This window comes from Geotrypetes seraphini, chromosome 7 (assembly GCF_902459505.1).
Source record: "Geotrypetes seraphini chromosome 7, aGeoSer1.1, whole genome shotgun sequence".
In the NCBI taxonomy this organism is placed as follows: domain Eukaryota; kingdom Metazoa; phylum Chordata; class Amphibia; order Gymnophiona; family Dermophiidae; genus Geotrypetes; species Geotrypetes seraphini.
In genome coordinates this window covers 104,189,372-104,215,950 of record NC_047090.1, presented here as the reverse complement: position 1 = coordinate 104,215,950, position 26,579 = coordinate 104,189,372, and the positions used below count along the sequence as shown (strand labels likewise).

Sequence of the window (26,579 nt, the reverse complement as noted above, 5' to 3'; positions counted from 1 at the left end):
CCTGAGCTACCGGTCGATCGCGATCAACGTATTGGGCACCCCTGATTTAAGTCTTCTCTTTTGGCATATTCTCACCAGGTGATAAAAAGTTTGTTGCCAATTGTGTTTTGTATACTCATATTTGTTTTATTGGCAAATTTTTTGGGTTTTTTTTTTTGAAGCCTATTGTGTAGATACAGCAGGGCCTTAGCCAGCCTTCCGATTTGGGAGGAAGGCCCGGAGGTGGGCTAGGGGAAAGAGCAATGCATCCCCCTCACCAGCGTGCTAAAAATCCATTTCCTGGCAGGGATGCTGAAGCCCTGCTAGCCAAACTTTGTCCTTGTGCTGCTGCAGTACAGAAGTCTGTGGTGTGCCATCAGCTGCCCTTGGTAGGACGTCCCAAGCACACTTGGTTCTTGCATGAATTGAGCATGCATGAGGAGTTACGGTATTGGTAGTTGGAGGCACATTGCTGACTTCTTCTATCCTGCAGTAGCGTGACGAGGAGGGGAGCAGCTTGGCAACAGATTTCTTTGGCTGGTGGTTATTTGGACCCCCCACCAGCCGTTTTAACAGGAGCTGCTTGTTTGGAGGGGGCCTCTTTGGGGGGGAAGAGGCCCCCAAGGTCCTACGTGATTATACCACTGATGTACAGTATGTATTTTCCTTTCCCTAGAGACCATACAATCAAAATTTTATAGCTGAAGCAATGAAGGGTGAAGTGATTTAGAACCACAGCAGGATTTGAAACGACTTCTCTGCTGCTTAGCACGCTGCTCTAACCACCAGGACACTCCTGTTTCCTCCTTTACCTCATCCCACAGAGTTCCTGATTGAGTTGGCAGCCTGCGAAGCCAGGCCAGGTGCCAGGTTATCATTGGCAGCCATGGAACTGGCCAAGCCGCCTTCTCAATTTTGTTTGTCTTTCCATTCCCCTAATTACAGTGGTTTTTGCAAAGTGTCTAATCACGGAAATATTATCTGTCATGGCACCCACCCCAGAGGTAGCTACATATTTTCTTTTAGTGCACAGAATAGAAAATATTCTTGAATTTAGCACCGATGAATAATAATCTATCACGCTCAGTTATTTTCATTGATGCTTGATGTCCAGAACTATTGAGATTAGTCTATATTATGTTGATATCTGGTGGATTGGTACGATGCAGAATGATACAAAATAGCCTGCTTGTGTCAGTGGAAATTGGATCCACATAGATGTGAACTGGGCTTTTGGAGGCCTCTCCTATGTATCCAAGGCCTTATCTTGGGCCTCGTTTCTGTTTTTCTCCATGTTTCTACTGCTTTGTCTCTGAATCCCCCTGCCACAGCCAGTGACATTCATTCGACCTTCACTCTCCCTCATCCTCCCTTATCAACAACTGAGGAAGAGAAACATTCCTTTATTCTGTGGACATGCATGTTATCCTGACCAAGCTCTGTTCAAATGTACTTATGTGATTGGCCATCCTGACCGGTTCTGCCCCACTTGGGCTGGGCATAGAAGAAGTATAATTGTACTGTACACTTTTTTCTTTTTTTAGGAAATTCCTTTGAAGCTTTCTTTCTTTCTTTTCTTTGGCTTTTTGTTCTGGTATTCCATCTTTGTGCACTGTAGAGGTATGGTTGCAAATCTCTGCAAGCTACACCTTTCATTACCCCCATGTGGAGGTTAGAGAGCACCATGAATACCATTCATCTGTAACCAGAAGCCATGTGAGCTGAGCATTCTCTTAGCTTCAAATTAAAAGTATTTATTGTATTCTGTTCATGGGTAAATATATGTGTTTGTAGTCCATGCACATTTGTACCTTGTGTTTTCTTTGTCATCTGAAAATACAAATCTAGATCATATGGCATGGTTCATTGTACTGGAATTGTAATCTTTGTTCCTTCCTTATATGTTTTTTTGTTATAAGATCAGATGTGCCTTATTTATTGCGTATGTGAATTGACTTTTCCTATAGCGTGCAATCAGGCTTAAGCATCCTCTTGTCTTTTTGTAGCTGAAAAAGTGACCTCCTTAGGAAAGGACTGGCACAAGTTCTGTCTGAAATGTGAACGCTGCAACAAGACTCTGAATTCTGGTGGACATGCAGAGGTAAGACCAAACTAGTGTACATGTTTCAACTTGATTTGTGTAAAGCAGTGAATTATAGCTATCCCTAATTAAGTGCATAATGGTATGAAGTTGGAAGATGGACATTAGTGGAATCCAATTGAGGCATTATGGCCTAGATTCTCTATATGGTGCTGATCTTGTGTCAATCACATGACAGCGCCTTATAATTGCGCCTCTGGGAAAGATAGTTGCCAGAAATGTAGGCGGGGGTTTTCTTGGCCTACATTTCTGGAACATATATTTGTCGTGAATTGTGTCTATGTAGGTGCTTTACAGTGCCCAACGCCACTTTCAGCGTTAGCCACACCGGTAGGCACTTTAAAATTAGTCATTTACCATTACAAACAGCATTTCCCTATTAACTTAGGTATCTAAGTTAAGGTGCCATTTGTAAAATTTCCACCTGTAGGCCTAATATTAAAACAATTTATGCTCCTAAATCAGGGGTGTCAAACTCAGGCCCGCGGGCCAAATCTGGCCCAGAGGGTAATTAAATTTGGCCCGAGATTTGGCCCTCTGTTTCTTCCCTTCCTCCATCCTGGCTTCCTGGTTTCACTTTTAAAGCAGCCTGCAGAGGATTGCCAGTCAGCTGTAACGATCCTAGCAAGCTGCCGTAGCCTCCGCAGCATGTTCCCTCTGCCACGATCCCATCCCTGATATCAGAGGAGGGGCGGGACTATGGCAGAGGGAACGTGCTGCAAAGGCCGAGGGCAGCCTGTTAGGATTGCTACTGCACCGGTGATCCTCTGCAGGCTGCCCTAATTAGCTGAAGGTGAGACCAGGAGGCCAGGGAGAAGCCGGAGGACACTACAAAGAGGGGGGGAGGGGGGCCCTGGTGTAGAAGTACACAGATGGAGGAAGGGGGAGTGTTTCCAAAGAGATGTGCATATGCTGGACTGAGGGGGGGAGGGGAGGGGAAATAATGGATCTAAAAACGGAAAGAGATGGACAGTGGGATTTAGGGAGGGAAGGAACAGAAAGGGAGAGAAGTTGGACTCAAGGGATGGTATGTGTGTGGGGGATAGAGATACTGGATAGAAGGATAGTTGGGAAGAGAAAGGGAGAGATGGTAGACCCTGGGGTTGTGGAGAAGGAGGGAGAGATGCTGGATGAAAGGGTAGTTGAGAAAAGGAGAGATGGATAATTAGCACGGAGAAAGAAGAAAATGGCAAATGGGCAAGAGACCCTGGTAAGCGAGTTATCAGAAGACAACCAGAGCCTGGGATAAACATGATTTGAATAATGATCAGACAACAAAAGGTAGAAAAAAGAATTTTATTTTCTGTTTTGTGATTACAATATGCCAGATTTGACATTTGTATCCTGCCAGAGCTGGTGTTAGACAGCAAGCGTGAACTAGGACCTAAAAGAGAGAGGAAAAGTCTTTTTTTATTTATTTTGTTTATATCACAGAGCCGGTGTGGGGTTGGAGAGGTGGTAACTCTAAACTTCTACTTAGACTAAGGGGTCCTTTTATTAAGGTGCGCATTTAGCACGTGTTAAATCAGTTAGTGTACCTTAATAAAAGAACCCCTAAGTGTCTTAATAAAAAATTTGGCCCCCAACTTAGCCTATGTTTTAGATTTCAGCCCCTTAGGTGATTGAGTTTGACACCCGTGTTCTAAATTGTCTTCTTTGAAAATCTACTAGGGCTAATAGAGGAGCAGGTACAGAACCAGGGGAGCCCAGTTAAAATCCCACTGATGTTCCTTGTGATCTTGGGCAACTCGCTTAACCCTCCTTTGCCACATCCACTGTAATTGATATTCTATATGCCTTATTCAACTCTCTATATAATTTTCCTTCAGCGTAGTGACCAATTTATTTATTATAACCCCTTTTTCTTACCCATGTTGATTAAGATGTCACATTGACTTCACGAGTATCATATCTGTCATATGAATATTCTCATGCTGTCTATTATTACATTACATTACATTACATTAGGGATTTCTATTCCGCCATTACCTTGCGGTTCAAGGCGGATTACAAAAGGTTAATTTAAAAAAGAACAGAGTTACAATGATTAGCTAGAGAGGTAAATTTTAGATCTTATAGACATTTTGCGGGTTGTTGAGGGTGAGGTGGTTTGTAAAAGAGTTAATAGGTGGTCATAGTGGAGATGGTGTATCATTTATTTTTTACTGGCACTGACTTTGTTGTAGGAATATTCTTTTGTGCTGTTGTAAGGTGCATACTTTGACACTGTACCATATTATTGCTATTATTTCTCAGGCTCATTCTTATATGTCTTTTAGGAAACTGTTGAAAACTGAGTTGTTTGGTAAATTGAAGTTTCAATTTATTAAATTGGTAAATTGTATATTGATATTTTAAAATGTTTTTTTTCTCTGAGTTTATTAAATATACAGTTCTTCAGAACAGTACAAAATAAAGAAATACATCGTGCATAAAAGGAAATTAAAAATCTAACAGAATTCCTTCTAGGCCACATTAAATTGGTGGAGTTATCATATTTACTTCAAGTAATACAAATAGTAACTAAATTAACTTGAGAAAATTCAAGTTAAAAAACTCTTTAGTTCCTTTTAATATCTTGACTCGCAATAAAGGCCTATTTCAGATTATTTCTCTTCATTCTTTCCCTGTTCACGAAAACTTAAAAATTGCTGAAACTGTGTAGGATGCCAAAAAATAAATTCCTTCTCTTGTAATTTAATTATACATTTACATGCAAATTTTAGAAAAAATGTAGCTGCCAGATCCAACACTCTAGATTTTAACAATAAAAATTCCTTTCTAAGCATCTGAGTTGCTCTCGCTACATCTGGAAATATAAGAACATTATCTCCACAGAATTTTGTTGTTTTATTTTTAAAATGTAACTTCATAATTAAACTCTTATCAAGTTCACTTAAGGCTCCTTTTATCAAGCCACACTAGCGGTTCAACGCACATAATAGCACGCATTAAACCGCCGGCCGCACTAGCCGCTAACGTCTGCCTTGAGCAGGCGGTAGTATTTTGGCCAGCGCGGGGGTTAACGCGTGATTAGAAGTCGCGCGTGCTAACCCCGTTAGCACGGCTTGATAAAAGGAGCCCTTAGGCAAGTTATTAAAATTTGAATCACCTCCTGAGAATCCTCAAGGAAATGAGTTAAATCAAATTCAGAGGAGGTTAACTGGTCTACCCTTTGTTCTAACAGTACGATATTGTAAAATGTTTATCTTAATCTGATTTTAATGTATTTTTAAGTCAATTGTATTTTATTCACTGATTGCACAGTTCTTCTATATGTGAACTGCCTAGAACTATGTGGTGTGACAGTATACAAAAATAAAATTATTATGAAATTATTATTAATCTGCCTATTGCCAAATTTACCTCATTGCCTTAATTGTGTTTTGGACTGACATTGGGTCCATATTGCTGCTGTTTTGTTCTTAATACAATGGTAAATTGTTTATATCAAGCTGTACGTGAACTTAGGTGAATCTCTTTATAAAAGCAGTTAATAAAGCCTAATAAACATGTACACATAAACAATGGCAGACTTTATAAAATGCCTTTTTCTGTACATAAAACCAGCTTTACATTTCTAAAATTTCCACCATAATGTCGCCATCTAAGTGGGTCACATCTGTAGAAAAGATCAATCTAGCTCGTAACCTGGTGTATTACAGTACCGTTTTGAATGAAATACACTGAAATTCCAGGTGTCTTCTCTGTTTAACTCTGATTTTTCTCCTCTCAGTGCAACAGCCTAGAATTTTCTATTATCAGCACGTCGCACACTTTTTTCATTGATTTTTTTGAACCAAGAAGGTCCTTTAAGTCAGAATTATAGAATGTGAGGCCTTGTTAGAACAGGCAAAAAGGAACTAGAAAGGGGAGTTATTCCATATTAAACAACCTAGAGTCCTATGTTACAGCAGGTTATATATTTTTTTATGTTCACACAATTTTTATTGAACTGTGCAAATCACATTCAAACAGTTACAACTGAATCTGACACGTTACAGCTCAGTTTAACCAGAGTACCATGAACGCCCCTATCCCGCCTGGTCCCCAGCTCAACAATAAAAGGCACTCTAAGACAGTGGCTTAGTAAGGGGGTGGGGCAATTCACCCCGGCGCAGTCTTCCTAAGGGCACCCCTCCATCTCTCTGATCCCCTGCACCTCCTTGCCACGTGCCCTCCTTGCCTTTCCCCCGTACCTTTTTTTCTTCCTCCGGTGTGCGGTTGCTGCCCGCATTGGCACCCTCTATGACATCACTTCTGGGACCTGCACCTGGAATGTGACGTCAAAGGGTGAGTGGACACCGACATGGGCATGCAGCTCACACTGGAGAAGATAAAAAGGTACGGGGAAAAGGAAGGGGGGGGCGTGCATGGCAGGTGGGGGCGGGAAGACACCGCCCTGGGCGCCGCTCTAAGGTCAAACTATTTTAGCAGAAAGGTCCCGAAATGTTCAGCCATTCAAGATTCAACTGCGGGCAGCAGAGGTCAGCGTTGTTCAGAAAGGTTCCCATATGGTCTGAAAGCACACTCCCCAATGGGATGAAAAATCAGTTAAATCTCTCCTCTCCCAAGCCAAAACATGAAGCATATGAGTGCGCCATAGTTGGCAGGACGGGGCCTCAGTGTCCAACCACTTAATCAGTATGGGGCTCAGAATCAAAAGAGAAAAACGTCCAAAAACCGGTCTAAGTCGGCACTTGGATGAACATTTCTCAAAAACGTCCAAGCGCCGATAATAAAACCGGTTTTTGGATGTTTTTCTAAACGACCTAGATCTTCATAGTGCCGCTTAATGTTCAAAGCTAAATGGGGCGTTTCGGGAGGCATGTCGAGGACGGGAGTTGGCCGGCTTAGACTTAGTTGTACAGCATGTATAACCAAAAGTTTAACAACAGAGCCTAGATGGAACTTGGACGTTGTGACTTAGACCATGTAAAACAAAAAAACCTACCTAAACTCATCAGATAAGCACTGAAAACACATAACACAGTCCCTCCACACACTACCCCAGTGATAACCAACCCTCCCACCCCCATAAAAATTTTATTCACAACTTTAAATTTCAGCCTCCAGACCATCATCACCTGGCCACATGGCATAGGAAAGCCTAGTCGTCCAGCCCAGAGGCAGCTTAAGTCATCTTGGGGGTGGGTTAGGGACCCATAGAGAGAAGGACCCATGCTCATAAGCCCCTGTAATCACTGCATTGATACTTAAACATGTGCACTCTCCTATACACCCCCAAAACCCTTTTTTACTGGCATATAAGTGGCTCCTGCAGCCATAAGGGCTATTGGTGTGGTAGATAAGTGGGTCTAGGGGATTCTGGAGATGGTTTGGGGAGCTCACCGTCACCTATAAGGGAGTTGTAGTGAGGAGAAGCCATGGAACCCTTTTTGTGAAGTTCACAGCAGTGCCCTGTAAGGTACCCCACTATTTAGGTGGCATGTCTGGGTGTGCATTCCATCACTTTGCAGACCCCTCCCACGTCCAACAGGGCTTGTTCTAGGCGTTTTGGACTTGGACAGAAAGTTGGACGAAAATGTGGTATAAAGATGGACGATTTAGCGGCTTGGACGATCAGATAGGCAGGACGTATAAATAGATGATTTTCGAAAGTAAAAAAAAGTTGGATGTATCTTTCGAAAAGTGTCTTAGGCTCTTTTTAACTTTGGACGACTTGCGAGATGGACGTAAACGGACTTAGACATCCCTTTCGATTATGCCTCTCCACACACTTAAGGACCACCAATATCAACCAGCAAAGAAATGTACCCATTCCTTTCTTCCTTGAACTATAAGAAAACAGCAGGCCAAACAATACAATAGGTCCTGGGCGAATTGTGACTCTCCAAAGGGTCCGATTATAATCAATGATACTTTTCTAAAAGGCAGCTATGAGGAGGCAATTCCACAGCTGACCTCCTCCACATGCCCATACTTATGACAATTAGCATCTGCTCTTAGCTTCATGAGATGGCCCCTTCTGGGGGAAATCTACAACCTTAACAAGGTCTTATATTGCAGTTCCTAAAAGCACATACTGTATAAGTGGTTATCAAACATAGCTGTTTTATCATAGTAAGAATAATATCCTCTGGGAGGATACAAATTAAATCCCCAGACCAGGCTCCCTGAAGCTATAAGTAATCAGTTGTTATGGTCTCATCCTTCAAATACATATGATGGAATGTTAGTGGCACTTTCATCTGGGAACCCCAGGTAAATGCTGTTAATATTATGTCTTGACGAATGAAGTCAAGATAAATTTTTTTAAATAAATTAAAAATTCTTCCACCCATAATGTTTTTCTGTTTAAAATATTTTTATTGATTTTATAGATAGGGTAATAACAATAGAAAAGGCTTCCGAGGAAGCCCAAAATCTCTTCAGCCATTAAAACAACAAAATGGTGTCCAATTTCTAAAAGGAACTAAGGCAGGCTGTAACAAAGCTGCACTGCCGAACAGCATAAATTAAATGCTGAACCACTCATTGGAATAGAACAGCTCACATTTAGCGTGCGCTGCGTGACAGTGAGGCTTTGTAAAAGGACCTAAAAACATAAGAATTGCCATACTGGGACTGATTGGAGGTCCATCAAGCCCAGTATCCTGTTTCCAACTGTGGGCAAGCACAAAGGAGATACCATGGAGCTAATGTACGTGATGCAGGTGTGTATTCAATCAGAAAAGGTGGCATCATACAATGTATTATGATGTGTGACATTGTAAGATACCACCTTTTCTAACTGAATAAATGTGTGCATCGTACATTAACTCTGTGATATCTCCTTTGTGCTTTCCAGTGCGGACTGGTTGGGTTCCCTTTCCTCTTTCCAACAGTGGCCAACCCAGATCCCAAACACCTAGCTAGATCCCAAATAGCAAAACAGATTTCCATTACAAACTGACTTGGGAGCTAAAGCCTAATAAACTTCCTAAAGAAGATACTAAACAGCATGTCTGTATTATTTAAATCTAGTGCAATTGCATTTTAAGAGAAGAAATACCTTTTTTTATTGGGCAAACTTAGATCAGTGTTTTTCAACCTTTTTACACCTATGGACCGGCAGAAATAAAATAATTATTCTGTGGACCAGCATCGGTCCGTGAACCGGCGGTTGAAGAACACTGGGCTAAGTCGTGGGCCAAACCCTGCCCATCTCTACCCAGTCTCCACCCCAGACCCCACCCCCACCCCCATAATAGTACTAATTGCACCTTGCATGTCCCGTGCCTCATCTGGAAGCTTTCCCTCTGACGTTGCAACGTCAGAGAGAAGGCTTCCGGTTCAGGCGCAGGACGCCCGTAGGAGCTGCTGCCCGTGGCTTTGTGCACTGAATCAGTTAGGAAGAGGGAGTTGGCTCGAAGATAACGCCGCATCGATCGCACCGTGGACCGGCGGTTGAAGAACACTGTTTTGGTCCTGATGCACGTGCTGGCCCTGTGGACTGGCAGGAAATTTCTGTGGACCGGCACCGGTCCATGGACCGGTGGTTGAAGAACACTGACTTAGATTATATCAAATGACAAACTTTCGGGAATCACCTACAGCTTATCTGCTGACCCTTATTTCCCCATGTCAAGCTTGATACTGTAACACAATTCTCTGCTGTAAACCCATAAATACATTCTTCCTCCTTCCATCCTTTCTAGGCACACCCTGAGGCTATGGAACAAGATGATCATACTCATAAGTGTCGGACAAGTCTTAAGAGAGAAAGCAAATAGCCAGTGGCTGAAGTCCCTTACTGCTTTTTCAAATCCAGCATCTGCAACTATTTTCCCCCTACTCAGTACATATGGATGGTGTACTAATTAGTGTTTCTCTTCCCTGTTACCTGGTTTCAAATTGAAATCAAGTGTTAAGTTCCTTTATCAGATCCACTGTCCACTACATTCCCTCCCTGGATCATTTTTGTCCCACCATTATGAGGAATTAGTCTAGCATGCCTTAACTGCTGTCACATTCTTTTTTGTTGACTTCTGGAGCTCCAAAGTCTCATGGGGATCTGATGGCCCTGCATGGTTCTGACTTCAGAAGGAAGCCTGAAGAGGGACAGTAGCTGTTCCAGCAGTTGGTAATGGAATTCACGTGGAATGTGGCCACTGGACTTAGTGCTTACAAACAGGGAACGTGAAAGTGAATGTTCTAAACTTAAAAAACAAACAAACTTTGTTCAGATGGGGGATTATGTCAAAGAATTGTTGCCTGGATGGGAACATCTGGAAGAAGTAGGAAAGCAGTGGGCAAAACTGAAAGGAGCTATTGTAAGAGCAACAAACCATTTTGTAAGAAAAATAAGAGGAAAAGAAGGCCACCTTGGTTTTCAAAAGTAGTAGCTGAGAAGGTATGGAAAAAGATTACCGTAGCTTTCATAAACGCCAAAGATCACAGAAAGAAGACAAACAAAAATATCTGGAAAAGTTAAGTGAGGCTGGTCGAGTAGTCAGGAAAGCAAAGATGAAAATGAGAGAAAAAATAAATACGGAAAACTGGGAGGACAAGACCTTTTTTTAGATATATTAGTGATAGGAGGAAGGGCAAAAGTGGTATTATGAGACCCATAAGTGAAGGGGAGGAATATGTAGTAGCTAATACAAGATAAGGTTGAATTGCTTATCAAATATTTCTGTTCTGTGTTTACTGCTGAAGCGCCAAGATCAGGAATGCAGAAAACAAAAGCAAATAGGGCTGGAAATGTGGCAGACACCTGCTCGATTTTCAGAGGATTGTGTTCATGAGGAACTCACTAAAATAAAGGTGGATAAAGTGACGGGGCCAGATGGTTTACAAACATCTGAGGGTACTAAGGGAACTTAGGGAAGTTCTGGCAGCTCAGCTGGCTGACTTTCAATACTTCTCTAGAATTGGGAGTGGTATCGGGGGATTGGAGAAGGGCAGATTTGTGAGCGCCCTCCCTGCGAACCGGCACCCTCCCCCCGCGATCCGGCACCCCCCCCCGCTGCCATCGGGCCCCCCCGCCGCCATAGGGCACCCCCCCGCCGTGACCTGAGGTCCCCCCAACCCACCCGAACCCTCTTCTTACTTTGCTGTAGCCTCCGCAGCGGCACCGGCACCAGCATGTCCTGTGCGTGGTGCCGGTGCCTGAAGATCTGCTTCCTGTGCTGGGCCTTGAGCATGTGCGCATGCTCAAGGCCTGAGAGTTCACGTCGAACGTGAACTCTCACGTCGAACGTGAACTCTCAAGGCCCAGCACAGGAAGCAGATCTTCAGGCACCGGCACCACGCACAGGACATGCTGGTGCCGGTGCCGCTGCGGAGGCTACAGCAAAGTAAGAAGAGGGTTCGGGTGGGTTGGGGGGACCTCAGGTCGTGGCAGGGGGGGTGCCCGATGGCAGTGGGGGGGGGTGCCAGATGGCGGCAGGGCGGATCGCGGGGGGAGGGTGTCGGTTCGCGTGGGGGCCTTTGGGGGAGCAATGCCAGTTCTCGTGGGGGGGGGGGAGAGCAGCGCTGCTGGCCTGGGGGGGGAACCTCTCAAAGCGAGTTTCCATTATTTCCTATGGGGAAACGAGCATTTTGGATTACGAGCATGCTCCTGGAACGGATTATGCTCGTAATCCAAGGTACCACTGTAGTATCATACGATAATGCCACTGGATTTTCTAATAAACAATTTATTTGGCCCCCATATTGATTTCCAAAAAGCCAAAATTAATTTTTTGTTGATTTTGCAATTTTGTAATTTCAGTTATAATGTGCTATGAAAAACATTTGCTCCATTTAGAGTGCCAGAGCTAAAAAATGTTTGAGACGCCCTATATATGATGATGGTAAGTAATGAAGTGGAGGAGTAGCCTAATGGTTAATTCAGTGAGAACCAGGGGAATTGGGTTCAATTCCCACTGCAGCTGCTTGTGACTCTGGACAAGTCACTTAATCCTCCATTGCCCCAGGTACAAAATTAAGTACCTGTATATAAAATATAAAATTGTAACCACAGAAAGATGATATATCAAATCCAGTTCTTTTCTTTTCCCTAAATTCTAATAATTTGCACAGTCTACCCAGTTTTCTTCCTTTCTGTTCCTGTACCACATTGCAAAGGTAAGCACCTGGTCCACCCCTGTGTTTTGCTACCAGTCTTTGAAAAAAAATCCAGACTGCTTCCAGGAGCTACAGGGCTGTTATCTGCACTTCCAGCTGTTAATTGATAGAGGGGAAACCAGGACTGCTTCAGGCACATTAACCCAGTCGCCTTGGAAACCTAATGCAGCTGTACTGCTGATGTAATGGTATGATGAGGTTGCATTGTAAATGTTTCTGCTATGACCCCTGGAACTAAACTGAAACCAAAGATCCGTGTCACAAAGGCTGCTTTTGAAGCCTCTGCTGACCTTGAACTGCATTTGAACTGGTGACTAGTGAGGGTCTCTGTTGTTCTGTGATTCTGTGACTATTCCCTTGAGTCGGGCTTCAGTGATCAGACTCTATGAAGAGGAAATAGTACAGTCGTTCATTTGGGTTTCGTTTCATTTTTATTTATTTATTTCACATGATAACGCTAGGATTTGGAATTCAGACCTGCAGTGTTAAACTGTAGTAAATCTCAGTCCACCAGATAACAGCAGTTTAGTTCAAGATGTAATTGCTGCAGATTATTTATTATTGGGTTTTTAAAGACTATAATTCCAATAGGAGATGTAATGCAGCAATGCTAGGATTAATCTAGAAGAATTGGATTACATGCTTAATGCAAGAAATTTATTTTTCTTCATTGCTGTATTGTGTAAGCCTGATTGTAAAGTGTTTGAGACTTGTGCAGATGAGGATGGAGCTTGCAGGAATGGGGCAGGGACAGGAAAAGAACTTGCTGGGATGGGAAGGGAAATTGAGTTGCCGTGGGGATGGGGAATATTTTGTCCCCATGTCATTCTGTAGTGTAAATGTCTGCAAGTGAGAAATAGAAATCATTTTTTTATGAGTCCTGGCTGCGGGTAGCTCCTGACCCGAAAGAGCTGGCTGGAGCCCTATGGCGCAGGAAGCCAGGGCTATAGAGAGTGAGTATATATACCATTGACTTTATACCATGTGAGATGGCTCTTCCTTGTACCTTAGACAAATTTGTAGGCCAAGGATAGACCACTCAGATCAAATTATTACCATTCCATTGGGAAAAAACACAATCCAAATCCATTAGCTACTCTTTAAAAAGCTGAATGTTATGGCGTGATCCTTCAGGTTGGTATAATTTAGCTGTAGGGCATGCCATAATCCTCTTGTGAAACATTACTAATATTACCATTTCCCTGTAGCTTTACAAAGCTCTGCTCAATTTCATGTTTGGTTCCCATAGTAACCAGCCAGTTTTACATGCTTTAAACAATACAAATACTGTACTGTTTCATGGCAAGGAACAGGTGAATGCTAGGAGGGTACATCTGAATTTCCAAAATCCTTAAATAATGGGGCAGCCAACTATTACTCACCCACTTACATAATTCTGGAAGAAAACACTATGATGTGTTATAAAATGCATTTAATCTCTTTGGTAGCCAAACAAATTGAACTCCAATGATAGTAAAAAAAAAAAAAAACCTGTCCAGCATCCCCCCAGGAAAACATGTGCAGACTCAGGATTTTGTGTACTGTGACCTGACTGCTGAAAAAAAACCTTTGTAATCCAGGGTATTTTTCCCATGCAGAAAATAGCAGAGATTTTCCAGATGGATCTTATAGGGTTCGATAAATGAGCATATTTTAGCAAACAAAATTTTTTTTATCTTGTTCTACATTAGAGGTATTTATTCTTTAAAATAATGGGGTTGATATTCAAAGTGAGATAGGTCAGAAACAGTTCCTGGATGGTTAAATCACTTGTTTGGGGCTAACCAGTCATATTCAGTGGCACTTTACCAGTTAGAGCTGTTAAAAATGTTCTGTTAGCACCCAACTCAAAACTGGCTCTTTTAAGGGTGTTCAGGTGTGGAGCCCCCATACTCCTGTCCCTAGTGGTTGGCCTTACAAAATGGCTCAATATACTTTGAAAAAAAACAAATAATTAAGTCCAGGTGATCTTGTTACATAATGCTTCCCTAATCATCTCATATAATTTAAATTATGAATCAACAAAAGTGAATATTTTTGTATGAAAAGCTCAGACCCAATAACCAACCTTTTGTGATTTATCCACGGAGGTGGTTTCATGTGAGACCATCACAGCTATTCACTATCTCAAACCACCATATTATATTAAGATCTTAAACTCTACTTCTTCCATTCATCACTTACCTTTTAACGGTGGTCAGGCTGTGACTCCTCAGAAACTGCTCTGGTACTATATAAAACTCCAGTAAATGCTGTCTCTCATATCCCCCAACCCCCAACTTGAGTTTCACGAATTGGAGCTTCTTCAGGGGGGGACACACCGAGTGCGGCGCACCCACGCCAGAATTACCTGACAGCAATAAAGAAAAAAAAAATCGTGAAACTCGAGTTGGGAGGTTGAGAGGCTGGAGAAGCTGAGGTTCTTTCCCTGGAAAAGCGGAGACTTAGAGGGGATATGATAGAAACTTATAAGATCATGAAGGGTATAGAGAAGGTAGAGAGGGACAGATTCTTCAGACTGGCGGGAACAACAAAAACTAGAGGGCATTCAAAAAAAAATTGAAGGGAGATAGGTTCAGAACAAATGCTAGGAAGTTCTTCTTCACTCAGAGGGTGGTGGACACCTGGAATGTGCTTCCAGAGAAGGTGGTAGAGCAGAGTACGACTTTGGGTTTCAAAATGGGATTGGACAAGTTCCTGAAGGAAAAGGGGATCGAGGGATACAATTAGAGGGTTACTATACAGTACACAATGCTTTAGAGTAATAGATCACTTGCAGGTCATTGACCTGGGGGGCTGCCGCGTGAGCGGACTGCTGGGCATGATGGGCCTATGGTCTGACTCGGCAGAGGCAATGTTCATGTGCTTATACCTCTTGTGTTACTTGCCCCCAATATCTCACTGGACTACCAGGGATCAAAGGTAGGTCCAAGGGGGATGAAGCTTACTTAGAGTACTGGGGGGGAAAAGTTGGGGTTGTGGGGAAGACATTGCAGGAGGGTGGGCTAAAACCTGGTGCAAGTTGGTGAAAGTGTAGCTGGGAAGGAAGAACGGGAGCTGGGAGGGAGATTGTGGCACTTTTAAAACATTTTTAAAGTTATATGGGTTCCAGCCCAATATTCAGCTGGGACCCACATAATTAGATTGTGTTTATGTCCTAATAATTTGTGTATATTTTATTTTGTAACCCACCTAAGTATAGGGGGGTATAAATTTTAAAAATAAATAAATAAAATTATATAGTCCCTGGCTGAATCAGCTGGGCCCGGCGCTCAGCCTGCCCACATTAAGCCCCCAATATTTAGTGCCAGTATCTGGACATGGCTTTGGCAATGAATATTGGGGGACTAATTTAGCCAGTGACACCATTATTACTCATTAAAAAAAAAACAACATTGACCATTGCCAGCTGAATATTGGGGGCAGAATTTATAGTACTTAAATCCTCTTGGTTCCTTGGTATTCATTTCCAGTCCTGGAGGGCCACTAAGGGGTCAAGTTTTCAGGATGTCCCTAAAGAATATTAATATGAGATATGCATACCTACTATTTCATTTTATGTAAATCTTTCTCATATACATTTTTTAGATATGCTGAACATCAGATCCATTTGTGGTCTCTAAAGACTGAGAGTGAATTCCACTGTCATATTCAGACCATAATCTTTAGACACAAGACATTTAATCATCAGGTGATGGGGAAGAAGACCTCTGAGTTGGTTTTTTGGCTCATTTCCCTTATTAAGTAAGAATGTAGTAAGTTTTAGTATGGATCATTAAGAAATGTGTGTTTGTTCCTTCTGAACATCAGTGAAGAATTACATTACATTAGTGATTTCTATTCCGCCATTACCTTGCGGTTCAAGGCAGATTACATATGAATTGTCAGGACATTTAGAAGTACATAAGGAGTGGTCTGGACATTTTCTAAGTTGCTAAGGATTTGGAGAGTATTGCAGATGATGCTTGAGGTAGATCTAGTTGTGTTAGTTTTGGTTTTATGTGTCTTTTGAATAGTAGGGTTTTTTGTTTCTTTTTTGAAGGTTTTGTAGTCTGTGGTCGAGATCAGTAGATTGGAAAGTTGGTGGTCCAGTTTTGCTGCTCGAGTGGCTGGGAGATTGTCGTTCAGCTTTTTTGTTTGACGTTTTTGATTGTAGGGTGTGTGAATAGTGCGTGGGTTCTCCTGTGTCTGGTTGAGATGGATTGATTTAGTTGGTTATTCCAGTAGGCTGGGCTGTCTCCGTTTCTGGCTTTAAATAGTAGGCAGTAGAATTTGAAGAGTACTCTTGCTTGTATTGGGAGCCAGTGTGAGTCGTGGTATGCCTCTGTAATGTGGTCGTATTTCTTCAGCGAATAGATAAGTCTTAGGGCTGTGTTTTGTATTGTTTGTAGTTGTTTGTAGTTATTTCTTTTTCGCTGTATGTCCAGCTCTTCTATACTGCACTACATTGTATTGTACTCAAAGACTTCATTGTTTTTCGCTGTATGTCCAGCTCTTCTTTATTGTAAACCGCCTCGAACTACCTTGGCTTTGGCGGTATATAAACAATAAATTATTATTATTATTATTATTTTATCATGGTTGTTGAGCAAGGGAGATATAGTATGTTGCAGTAGTCCATTAGACCTAGGACTAGGGATTGTACTACAAGTTGGAACTGGTTTTTTTTTCCAAAGAATTTTCAAACTTACCTTAGGTTTCTCATGACTGCAAATTATTTTTTTTTATTGTTTTGTTGATTTGTGGCTGCATGGTGCATCTTCTGTCTATCAGCACTCCCAGGAGTTTTAAAGTGGGTTGGATGGGGTATGAGACTGAGTTTATTATTAGGTTTGTTACTGTTGAGGTTTTGCTATTTTTGAGGAGGATAAAATTTGGTTTGTCAGGATTCAGTTTCAGTTTGTTGCTACTATATCAAGTGTTTTGTGTATTGTGCTCGACATGGAGGGCGCTGGTTGGTCAAAAGGAAGTAGAATGGTGATGTTGTCTGCATAGCTGTAGGAGGTGAGGCCTAGTTTGTCTAGGCAAGAGCTGAGGGAAGCAATGTATAGGTTGAAGAGTGTGGGAGATAGTGGTGATCCTTGGGGTATTCCGCAGGGATTAGACCATAGTTCTAGATTGTAGAAATCCTTTATACCATGATAATACCTTGCCGGTGATTCCTATTGAGTCTAGTATTTGTAGGAGGATGTCATGGTCTACCAGGTCAAAAGCTGTGGCGAGATCTAATTGGATAATCAGCATTTTTTTGCCTGTGCTGAGGTGTTGTCTAGCTGTGTCTATGAGTGAACCTAGTAGGGTCTCAGTGCTGTAGTTGGTTATGAAGCCAGATTGTGTAGAGTGAAGTAAGTTGTGGTTTTCTAAGTATAAGGTTAGGACTTTAGCTACAAGGCCTTCCATTAGCTTGACATAAAGTGATATTGAAGCTATGGGTCTGTAGTTGGAAGGTTGATCTGTCAGCCCTTTGGGGTCTTTCAGGATCCGAGTGATGACGATTTTGCTGAGGTCTTGTGGGAAAAGATCTGTGAGTAAAGTTTGTATCCATTGCATGAGGAGGGTGCGAAATAGTGTGCTGGAGGTTTTCAATAGGTATGGAGGGCATTGGTTGAGGTCACAGGCTGCGTGGCTGTATTTATTATAGAGTTTGTTTAGGTCTGAACATTGTATAGATGGGAAGTGGGACCAGGTTCTGTCTGCTGCAGCTGATTCTTTCTCTGTGAGGGATGTTGTGATCTTTTCTAGGTGTATAGGTGTTCCATTGAAAGTGGGCCTGAATCTGATAGTTGCGATTTTGTTTTTGAAGAATGCTGCTAAGAGGGTGGCTATGGGGAGGGGGGTGGGGTGGGGTGTTGTTATTGGTTAGGTAGGGTTTGGTGTCTGTGAGTTCTTTTAGTAGTTGGAAAAGCTTTTTTGTGTCTTGGGAGTCTTCTTTTATTTGCTTTGTGTAGTATGTTTTTCTTTTTTCTTTCAGTTTTTGTTTATATTTTTGGTTTAGTTTTCTCCATACTGTTTTTGTGGAATCTTGACTGTTTTTTCTCCATTTTCTTTCTAGGTGTCTGCATTGTCTTTTAAGCAGGAGTAGTTCGTTGTGGAACCATTTGTCTGATTTTCTATAGATTCTGGTTTTTGTTTGTTCTGGGGCTAGCTCATCTAGGGTTGTTGAACTTAGATGGCTCCATAGTGAGATGAAGTCTTTGGGGTTATAGTCTTGGATTTTGGCATCTGTTTTAGTCCAGAATATGGTGGGGTCGATATATTTATGTGAGTTGTAGGTAAAGAATGAGTTTATAACTTACAGTAGGTACATTTTGGCAAAGCAGTAAATACTTTTTTCTACTGGCCTTCATTCCCTAGGAAATATCAAGGGATACGTTCTTGTTTTAAACTAAAAATTGCTTTTCATTTTCTTAAGGGGAGAGGTTTTAAATGACCAGTCTTGATTCTGGCTGCACTTAGAAACCTGTAACTGAAATAAATCTGTAGTTAGGATAGATATCAGCCCCTTCTATAACAGGAGTTGATTCTTCAGAATGTTAAGTCATATATAAATCATTAGACAGACGTTGACAAATTTTCTGTGACTCTAGGAGCCAGCAGCTGAGGCCTTCCTGAAACCCCTCCCCACAACTCTACTATCTCCACTGAAATGAGGAGCAAGGAGGGGGAGAGGGTATCTTCTCCAAAGTCTACTGTAGCTCCTTTAGGGCCTGATTTACTAAGACTGGTTTCTTATTTCTTTGTCGAGGGAAAAGAAAACATAGTAGATCAGGCCTTTAATGCTTGCTTGTATGCCACTTGCAGATTACATAACCAGCAGCCCTCTCCCCACTTTCTCTCCCCTCTCTCAACCCTTTCATCACACAGTCTCATGCTCTTTCTCCCCCTTCCCCGTTGTCACCCAATTTCTGTCTTTAAGCCCATTCCTCCCCACCAGTGTCTCTCCATTATCTCTCCATCTCTGTCCTTAAGTCAGCCACCTCCGGCCCCTACTCCACACCAGCCTAGCTAATCCTTGCCACCCATCAAGCTAGTCAGTCAGTACCTTTTCTAGGCCAGCTAGCCCTTGTCATCCAGCATGCCAAACACCAATTAGCTTCTCTCCACTGCCAGCCTATATCCCAGCAAGCTATTTAGCCTCCACCCATAACCCCTTCCTTAAGCTAAACAAGGCAGCCAGTCTTTCTACTCCCCCTTCCGCTGGCCTTCAGAGATACTATCCCATATCCTGCTGTCTGTTGCTGCCTCAGGGGGGAAAAATAACTTCCTCTTCCAAGTACCAGATTGCTTTGTGTGAGTCTGAGCTTTGTAATGCAGGAACTCATGCTGGTTTCAAATCTCATGAGACCATCGTGAGAATTCCTGCATTGCATGGCTCAGCCCTACACAGAGCCGCTTGGTGCAAGGAGGAAGATATTCCAATGGCTTTTACAGCAGCAACACAATGCGACCTTGAAAAATTTTTCATAAAAATCACAGAGCCCCAGAGGCAAATTTCTAGTTGCTGTGGTGACTTGGCACCTAGGATGTGGCGAGCCCTGTGAAAAGGGATTTGGATTTCTCAAGTTGAGTTATATGCCAGTTTGGTAGATATTTTCCTATCCCCAGAAGGCTCCTTTTACTAAACTGTGTTGGATGCTGTCATGTTTAATGCAGCAAAAAATGTATTACCATGGGACATACTATGGTGTCACACTGTAGATTCTGAATGTGCATATGCTAACTATGTGCTGAATAATTTTTGTATTTTTTTGAGGGGGCATGTTGGGCAGAGAAGAAAGTATTCCCACACTAACCAGTTACCTTATCTACATTGCCGCAAGCTAACTGGTTAGCATCGGTAAGTGCTCCTGTGGTAACTTTTAAAATATGGCTGTGCGCTAATGGCAACATTAGTGTAAGGCCATTAATGGAAAAAAAAAATAGAAAATTGGGTTTTTTATGGCTACAGTAAATAATGTGAGAGGAAAGATTATCTTCGACAGTTACACTGACTGTCTGTTGCATTTAGAATTCAGTACAAAGCAGTGATGATTTGTCATCATTTCTTATACGGTACGATCCTTGAATTCTTTAAGAACAAGATGACTAGTTACCAACCGAAATGATCATTGCGCTGTGAAAATTCTGCACTGCTGAAAGCGAATGTTAATCCAAAATACGTGGAAACCAATGCAATGACCTTTAGTTGTGCAGGGGTAAGATTGTGGAACTCTCTTGTTGGGCAAATACGGAAATGTAGCGATAGGAGTACATCTAGAAAACTACTTAAAGCACAATTGTTTGTAAATGCGTTTCTTTAAGTAGTGATTTTCTCTCTTCAGTGATTAGATTACTTGTGTTCATTTGTTTTATCTGTTGCAAAATTTTATGTATGTAACACTTTTGTAAACCGTTTTGGATTAACACGGTATAGAAAATTTTAAAATAAATAAATAAAAGATGCACTAAGCCCTATTTTTACTGCAGCTTAGTAAAAGGACCTCTAAGTTTGTACCTGAAGCAATGTAGATATCAATAATGGGGAAAGTGTAGCGTGGAGGTTAGCGCTACAGCCTCATCACTCTTAGGTTGCGGCTTCAAACCTCACTCTGCTCCTTGTGACCCTGGCTAAGTTACTTAGGGGTCCTTTTATTAAGGTGCGACAACCGATTTAGCACGCACTAAAGATTAGCACATTCTAAATGCTAAGGCATCCATTATATGCTTGAGTACCTGAATAAATTAATGTAAACCGTTCAGAGCTCCCCTGGGAGAACGGTATAGAAAATGGAATAAATAAATATATTCTGTGGGCACCTTAGCATTTAGTGCATGCTAAATTGATTAGCATCCTATATAATAAAACCCTAGCCGCGCATGCGCACTCTTATCTGCGTGCTTCCATGATCCGTATGTCTGTGGCTGCAGGAGTGCGCATGCGTGCTTAGGGTTTCTCCCCTCCCGTAAGACAGTTCGTCTTCGGCGTCGGCATCTTCGCCCCCCCTCCACGGCACACCCGAACCCCTATTCAGCCTCCCATCCGACCCTCCCTTCCCGCGGTCTGGCCGGCTCCCTTAGTTCCTTGCCGCCGTCCCTCTTCCTTTCCCACGGTCCCGACAAACGTCCTGATTCCAGCAGCGACCGCAGCACTCTGAACACATATAGAGCATGCACAATTTCTCCCTTGCAATGGTTAAATTCGCCCTAGGGCATCATGGGAAGAACTCAACTGGATTGCATGCATCACAGATCTTGGTGATGCAGGATCAGCCTTCCCTGACCGGACCTTGAATGACTTCAAGACGCTGTCGCTATACAGTAAGCAATCCCTCTGCATAAATTTCAGTAAGAAGCAGTTAGTTTCCAGGGCTGCAGCTGCTTGAGTGAGCTCTGGAGTCTGGACTGAGGCCGTGGTCAGCTGCTGAGTCTGACACAGCAGATGTCGTCCTGGAGGCACCAGACTAATCTTTTGTCAGTGAATCCAGTATGAGGGATCTCCGTACAGCCAGTGTGTCTAGTGTTCCTGTGACAAGATTTAGGAAATTCTCTTGTAAGATTTCTGATTCATGCATAGTATTTTGCCATTCGCACTGATGTTTATCCTAATGACTATCTGCAAAATATTTTAAAAGCATACGGACAGCAAAGTGATAATGTTTTACTGGCAACTGGTGAATGTATAGCTTTATTTGAATAACAGCCCTATATTGTTTTAGAAATGTTAAAAGTATACAAGTATATTGGAAGTAATTTTCAGCCCATAGCAACCTGTGTCTTTTTTTTTTTATGACGCGAGCCCACAGAGCTTCAAACTACATGCGGCTTAACACCTGGCGATTTTTTTTATTTTTTATTTTTTTAGCATATATACAATTATAACACTATGGGCTAGATTCACTAACCTGCCCGATCGTACCTGATCTGTGGCAGGCTGACTGATCCACAATGGGTCAGCATGCAAATGGGGGCGATCGGAGGAATGCCCCCCACCGACCACATGTGAGCACTAGTGAGCGATCCTGAAGCAAGCGCAGACCATCTTCTTTGCCTGTAGATCATCTGCGCATGTGCTTGCTCTTCTGACTTCCCTGACTTTTCATTTGAAGTGTTGCCATACAACAGGGTTGTTTCAGGAAATTTCAAGATATTTGGGAACCATTAACAAAGTATTGTAATGATTAGAAAACTCATGTTTCCCTTAAATTTACAAGTTCAATTGTGGGGTGGGAGGGAGGGTATTTTTATTGTTACATGTTGTATAAGTATTGATTATATGATAGATAAGGGTGGGGAGGGGGAGATAAGAGAATATTATATGTATCATTGTTGATTATTAAGTGATATATTTATGGTTATTTGTATGGATATATTATCACACTTATTATAAGTTTAAAAATGAATAAAGATTTATTAAAAAAAATAAAAAAAAGAAGTGTTGCCATGTTTGCAGAGGGCCGCCAAAAAGCATTGACAGGCTGATTACTGCTGCTGAGCCCGAGCTCCTCCAGCCCTCATTACTAGTGCTGCCCAATTCAGGAAAAATAATTTCAATTCGATTCGATTCAGCCTATTGAATTGGTTTTTCGATTCGATTCGATTTTCCTGCCCAATTGGGTGTTTTTTTTTCAAACATCCTGGTGGGTTTATTTTACAGCCTCTTCACCCCCTTTGCTTCCTCCTAACCACACTGGCGCTGTGGTGTAAACAAAATAAACAAACAAAAAAGACTTTTCCTCTCTCTATTAAATCCTAGCTCACGTTTGCGGTCTAACACCAGCTCTGGCAGGATATACATTTCAAATTTGACATATTGTAATCACAAAACAGAAAATAGAATTAGTTTTTCTACCTTTTGTTGTCTGGTCATTATTCAAATTTTGTTGGTCTCAGGCTCTGATAACTTACTTGCAGGGTCTCCTTCTTTCTTCTTTCTCTCTGCTAACCATCCATCTTCCATCTCTGTCCTCCCCTTCCGTTTCTCTTCCCTCCCCAGGAGGTCTGGCATCTTTCCTTTCTTTCATCTCCCTCCACAGATCCGCCTTTTCTTAACTACCCTTTCATCCAGCATCTCTCCTTCCTTCCTCACCACACCAGGGTCCACCATCTCTCCCTTTCTTTTCCCAACTACCCTCCTATCCAGTATCTCTATCCCCTCTCCACATCATCCCTTGCGTCCAACTTCTCTCCCTTTCTGTTCCTTCCCTCCCTAAATCCCATTGTCCATCATCTCTCTCCTTCGCTCCCTCTCCTCTATTTTCAGACCCATTTCTTCCTCCCCAAAGTCCAGCATATGCACATCTCTTTGAACCCCCTTCCCTCCCTCCGTGTACTTCTATGCCAGGGCCCCCCTCCCCTGAAGGTCTGTCCCCCCTTGAAGGTCAGTCCCACCTTTGAAGGCCTGCCTCCCCCCTTGAAGGCTTGTCCCCCCCCTTGAAGGCCTATCCCCTGAAAGCCTGCCTGTCCCCCCCTGAAGACCTATCCCACCCCTGAAGGCCTGCCTGTCCCCCCCTTGAAGACCTATCCCACCCCTGAAGGCCTGCCTGTCCCCCCCTTGAAGACCTATCCCACCCCTGAAGGCCTGCCTGTCCCTCCCCTTGAAGACCTGTCCCCCTTTGAAGGCCTGCTTCCCCCCTTGAAGGCTTGTCCCCCCCCTTGAAGGCCTATTCCCCCTTGAAAGCCTATCCCATCCCTGAAGGCCTGCCTGTCCCCCCTAAAGGCCTGACCCCCTTGAAGACCTGTCCTCCCCTTTGAAGGCCTGCCTCCCCCCTTGAAGGCTTGTCTCCCCTTGAAGACCTGTCCCCCCCCCTTTTGAAGACCTGCCTCCCCCCCTTGAAGGCTTGTCCCCCCTTAAAAGCCTATCCCACCCCTTTGAAGGCCTGACTGCCTGTCCCGCCCCGAAGGACTGCTCACTCCCCCACCCCCGGCGTCCGGCTTCCACCCCCCTGGCCTCTCCGCACTGTTTACCTTCCAGATGGAACAGCCTGCAAGCAAAATCGCAGTGTTAGCGATCTTAGTACCGCTTCGGGATGGTTCTCCTTCGCGGTCCCGCCCCTTCTCTGATGTCAGAGGAGGGGCGAGACCGCAACAGAGGAACCAGCTCCGAAGCGGTACTAAGATCGCTAACACTGCGATCTTGCTTGCAGGCTGTTCTGGCTGGAAGATAAACAGTGCGGGGAGGCCATGGGGAGCGGAAGGCCGAGGGGGTGGAAGCCGGAGCTGGAAGCCGGACGCCGGGGGGAGAAGCCGACAGCAGCAAATTCCGACTGACCTTCCCCCCTCGCCTTCTAAAGCAGGTGCGGCAGCTGCCGCTCCTGCTTTAGGGTGGGAGGTGGAAGGGTCAGGCGAATCGGAAAGCCGGGTTTTTTTTGTTTTGAACTGATTCGAATCGATTCACCCGAAGTGAATTGGTGAACTGATTCGAATCGTGAATCGGGCAGCACTACTCATTACTGGCTCAGCAACCCCTCCCCTTTCAGCAGCACCAAATTGCTTTTGCAATAAATAGCTTGATCAGGAGTGGGGGATCCCCAAAACTAATGTTTCTATGGCCATGATCAGCAGTAGCCGTTCACTTGAAGAGAGATACAAACGCGGGCCTGCCTACAAGCCTACAGCTTTTTTTTTTTGGCTATTTTCCTGCTCAAACCTCTCCAGAAAATTCTTGCAGCAATGAACAGGAGCTTCTTTTGAAGATATATGCTGGATGAAGTCCCACCGGTTGTCCCTCTGCCTTTCCCTGTCTTCCCCACCAGAGCTCGCTCTTCCCGTCCCCCTTCGCCATAGTGCAGCCCGCTTTTAACCTGCAGGTTAAAACTGCTGGTTAAAAGCATGGGCTCGCAGAGTTTTGAAAGGAGGCTTCTGAGCAGGCAGTGGAGTTCAGTCGCTGGAGGGAATCCTGGCTTTGCACTGGGCTAACGGAGATGGGCGGCAGAGAGGAAGGTGCTGTTGATTGGTTTTTCAGGGCGGCAGAGAGCAGGACAGTTGGAAAGGACGTGAGCGACTGGTCCTCAGCAGTCGCTCACATTTGGATTGGCCAGTTCAATCGGTTTATTTAGTGAATCGCTGCTCGAATGCATTTCCCCTCATTTGCATGTGTGGATTGGATCAGGTGCGGACAGGATCGGCCAGAAGGTTCTTGAATTGTGTCGGGGTCGCAAACTGGTCAGGACATGGTTGATCAACTTAGTGAATCTGGTCCTATATCGGTTCCCTGAACTCTGTAGAACTGTCTTTTCCTATTGATTGACTCTTAGATCGACTCTTAGATCGACTTTCTTGCACATTTCTGTGGAAGTTGCTTCCACAGGCCGTCCAGTGTGGGGGTCATCCTCAATGGACTCTCTACCCCACTTAAATTGCTTGCTCTAAAATTTTACTTTGTAGGATGATGGAACAGACTTACCATAAACTGCAGTCATGTGTTCATGGATCTCCTTTTGCCTTTTCCCTTCTTTTATGAGAAAAATTTTTTTTTTATCACAGAACGGTACTCCAAACCTAGCAGTTTCTTACTTTGATGCACACGAGGACTCTCCTGACATCCTGTCTCTTGGAATGTTAGACTTGCATTGAACTGCAACTCTGCATGAGTAACCTTGAGACATGTCACAACAGACTTGTTTCAACACACTTGCTACTTTCTTTCATACTTTGGTAGATAAATTATTAAACGCCCCTGGTAGATATAAGAAATTTTAGTTATGTATGAAGAACTCTGTTTACAAGAAAGTGCTACTGTTTTACCCCAGATTAATATGTTCTGTACCACAGGTCCCATTTTATTCAATGCGAGTTATTCACTAATAACTCATGTTCATTAAATCTAGTTCCAAGTGCCCAAGCCTTAGAGACAATGTTTCTCATTTAATTAGGACTCTATCTCTGTGGGATACTGGAAAACTCTTCCAAATGCTCAGATTCATTAAGGGGCCCTTAGACTAAACCTTAGTGTATGCTAATAGAATTAGTGTGCGTTAAGGTCTGGATTCAGTAAATTCAGTGCTGAAAAAAAATCAGCACTAAGTGTGATTCTGTAAAGGGCATGCATCCTTTTATAGAATCATTAGTCTTATAGCCCGTTACATTAACGGGTGCTAGAATATATGTATATGTGTCTGTCTTTATTTCTTTCTCTCCCTCTCCTTAGCTGCTTTCTTTATTTCTGTCTTTCTTTCTGTCTTTCTTTTTCCTTGGCTGTCCACCACCACCCCTTGCCTGCTCCCCCTGTCCATTCTCCCTTCCTTTTACCTCCCTGTGTCCATCACCCCTTCACTGCTCCCCTTATCAAGCAGCAGCCCTTCTCCCTTTGTTTTACCTCCCCCTGTCCAGCAGCACCTCTTTCCTGCTCCCCCTGTCCAGCAGTAGGCTTCCCTTCCTTTTTCTTCCCCCTCTGTCCATCAGCACCTCTTCCCCTGTCCAGCAGCACCCCTTACCTCCGTTCGTGTCT

General features: G+C 43.3%; 1 protein-coding gene across 1 annotated transcript in view; it reads left to right on the top strand.

Moving 5' to 3' along the window:
* The window catches only part of CRIP2 (cysteine rich protein 2), a 268,644-nt gene that overhangs the window by 151,716 nt on the left and 90,349 nt on the right, over window positions 1-26,579 (top strand). The window contains exon 2 of the mRNA XM_033951871.1: window positions 1,986-2,080. Within this exon, the coding sequence (XP_033807762.1) occupies window positions 1,986-2,080 (95 nt within the window). The remainder of the gene's footprint in view (window positions 1-1,985; window positions 2,081-26,579) is intronic.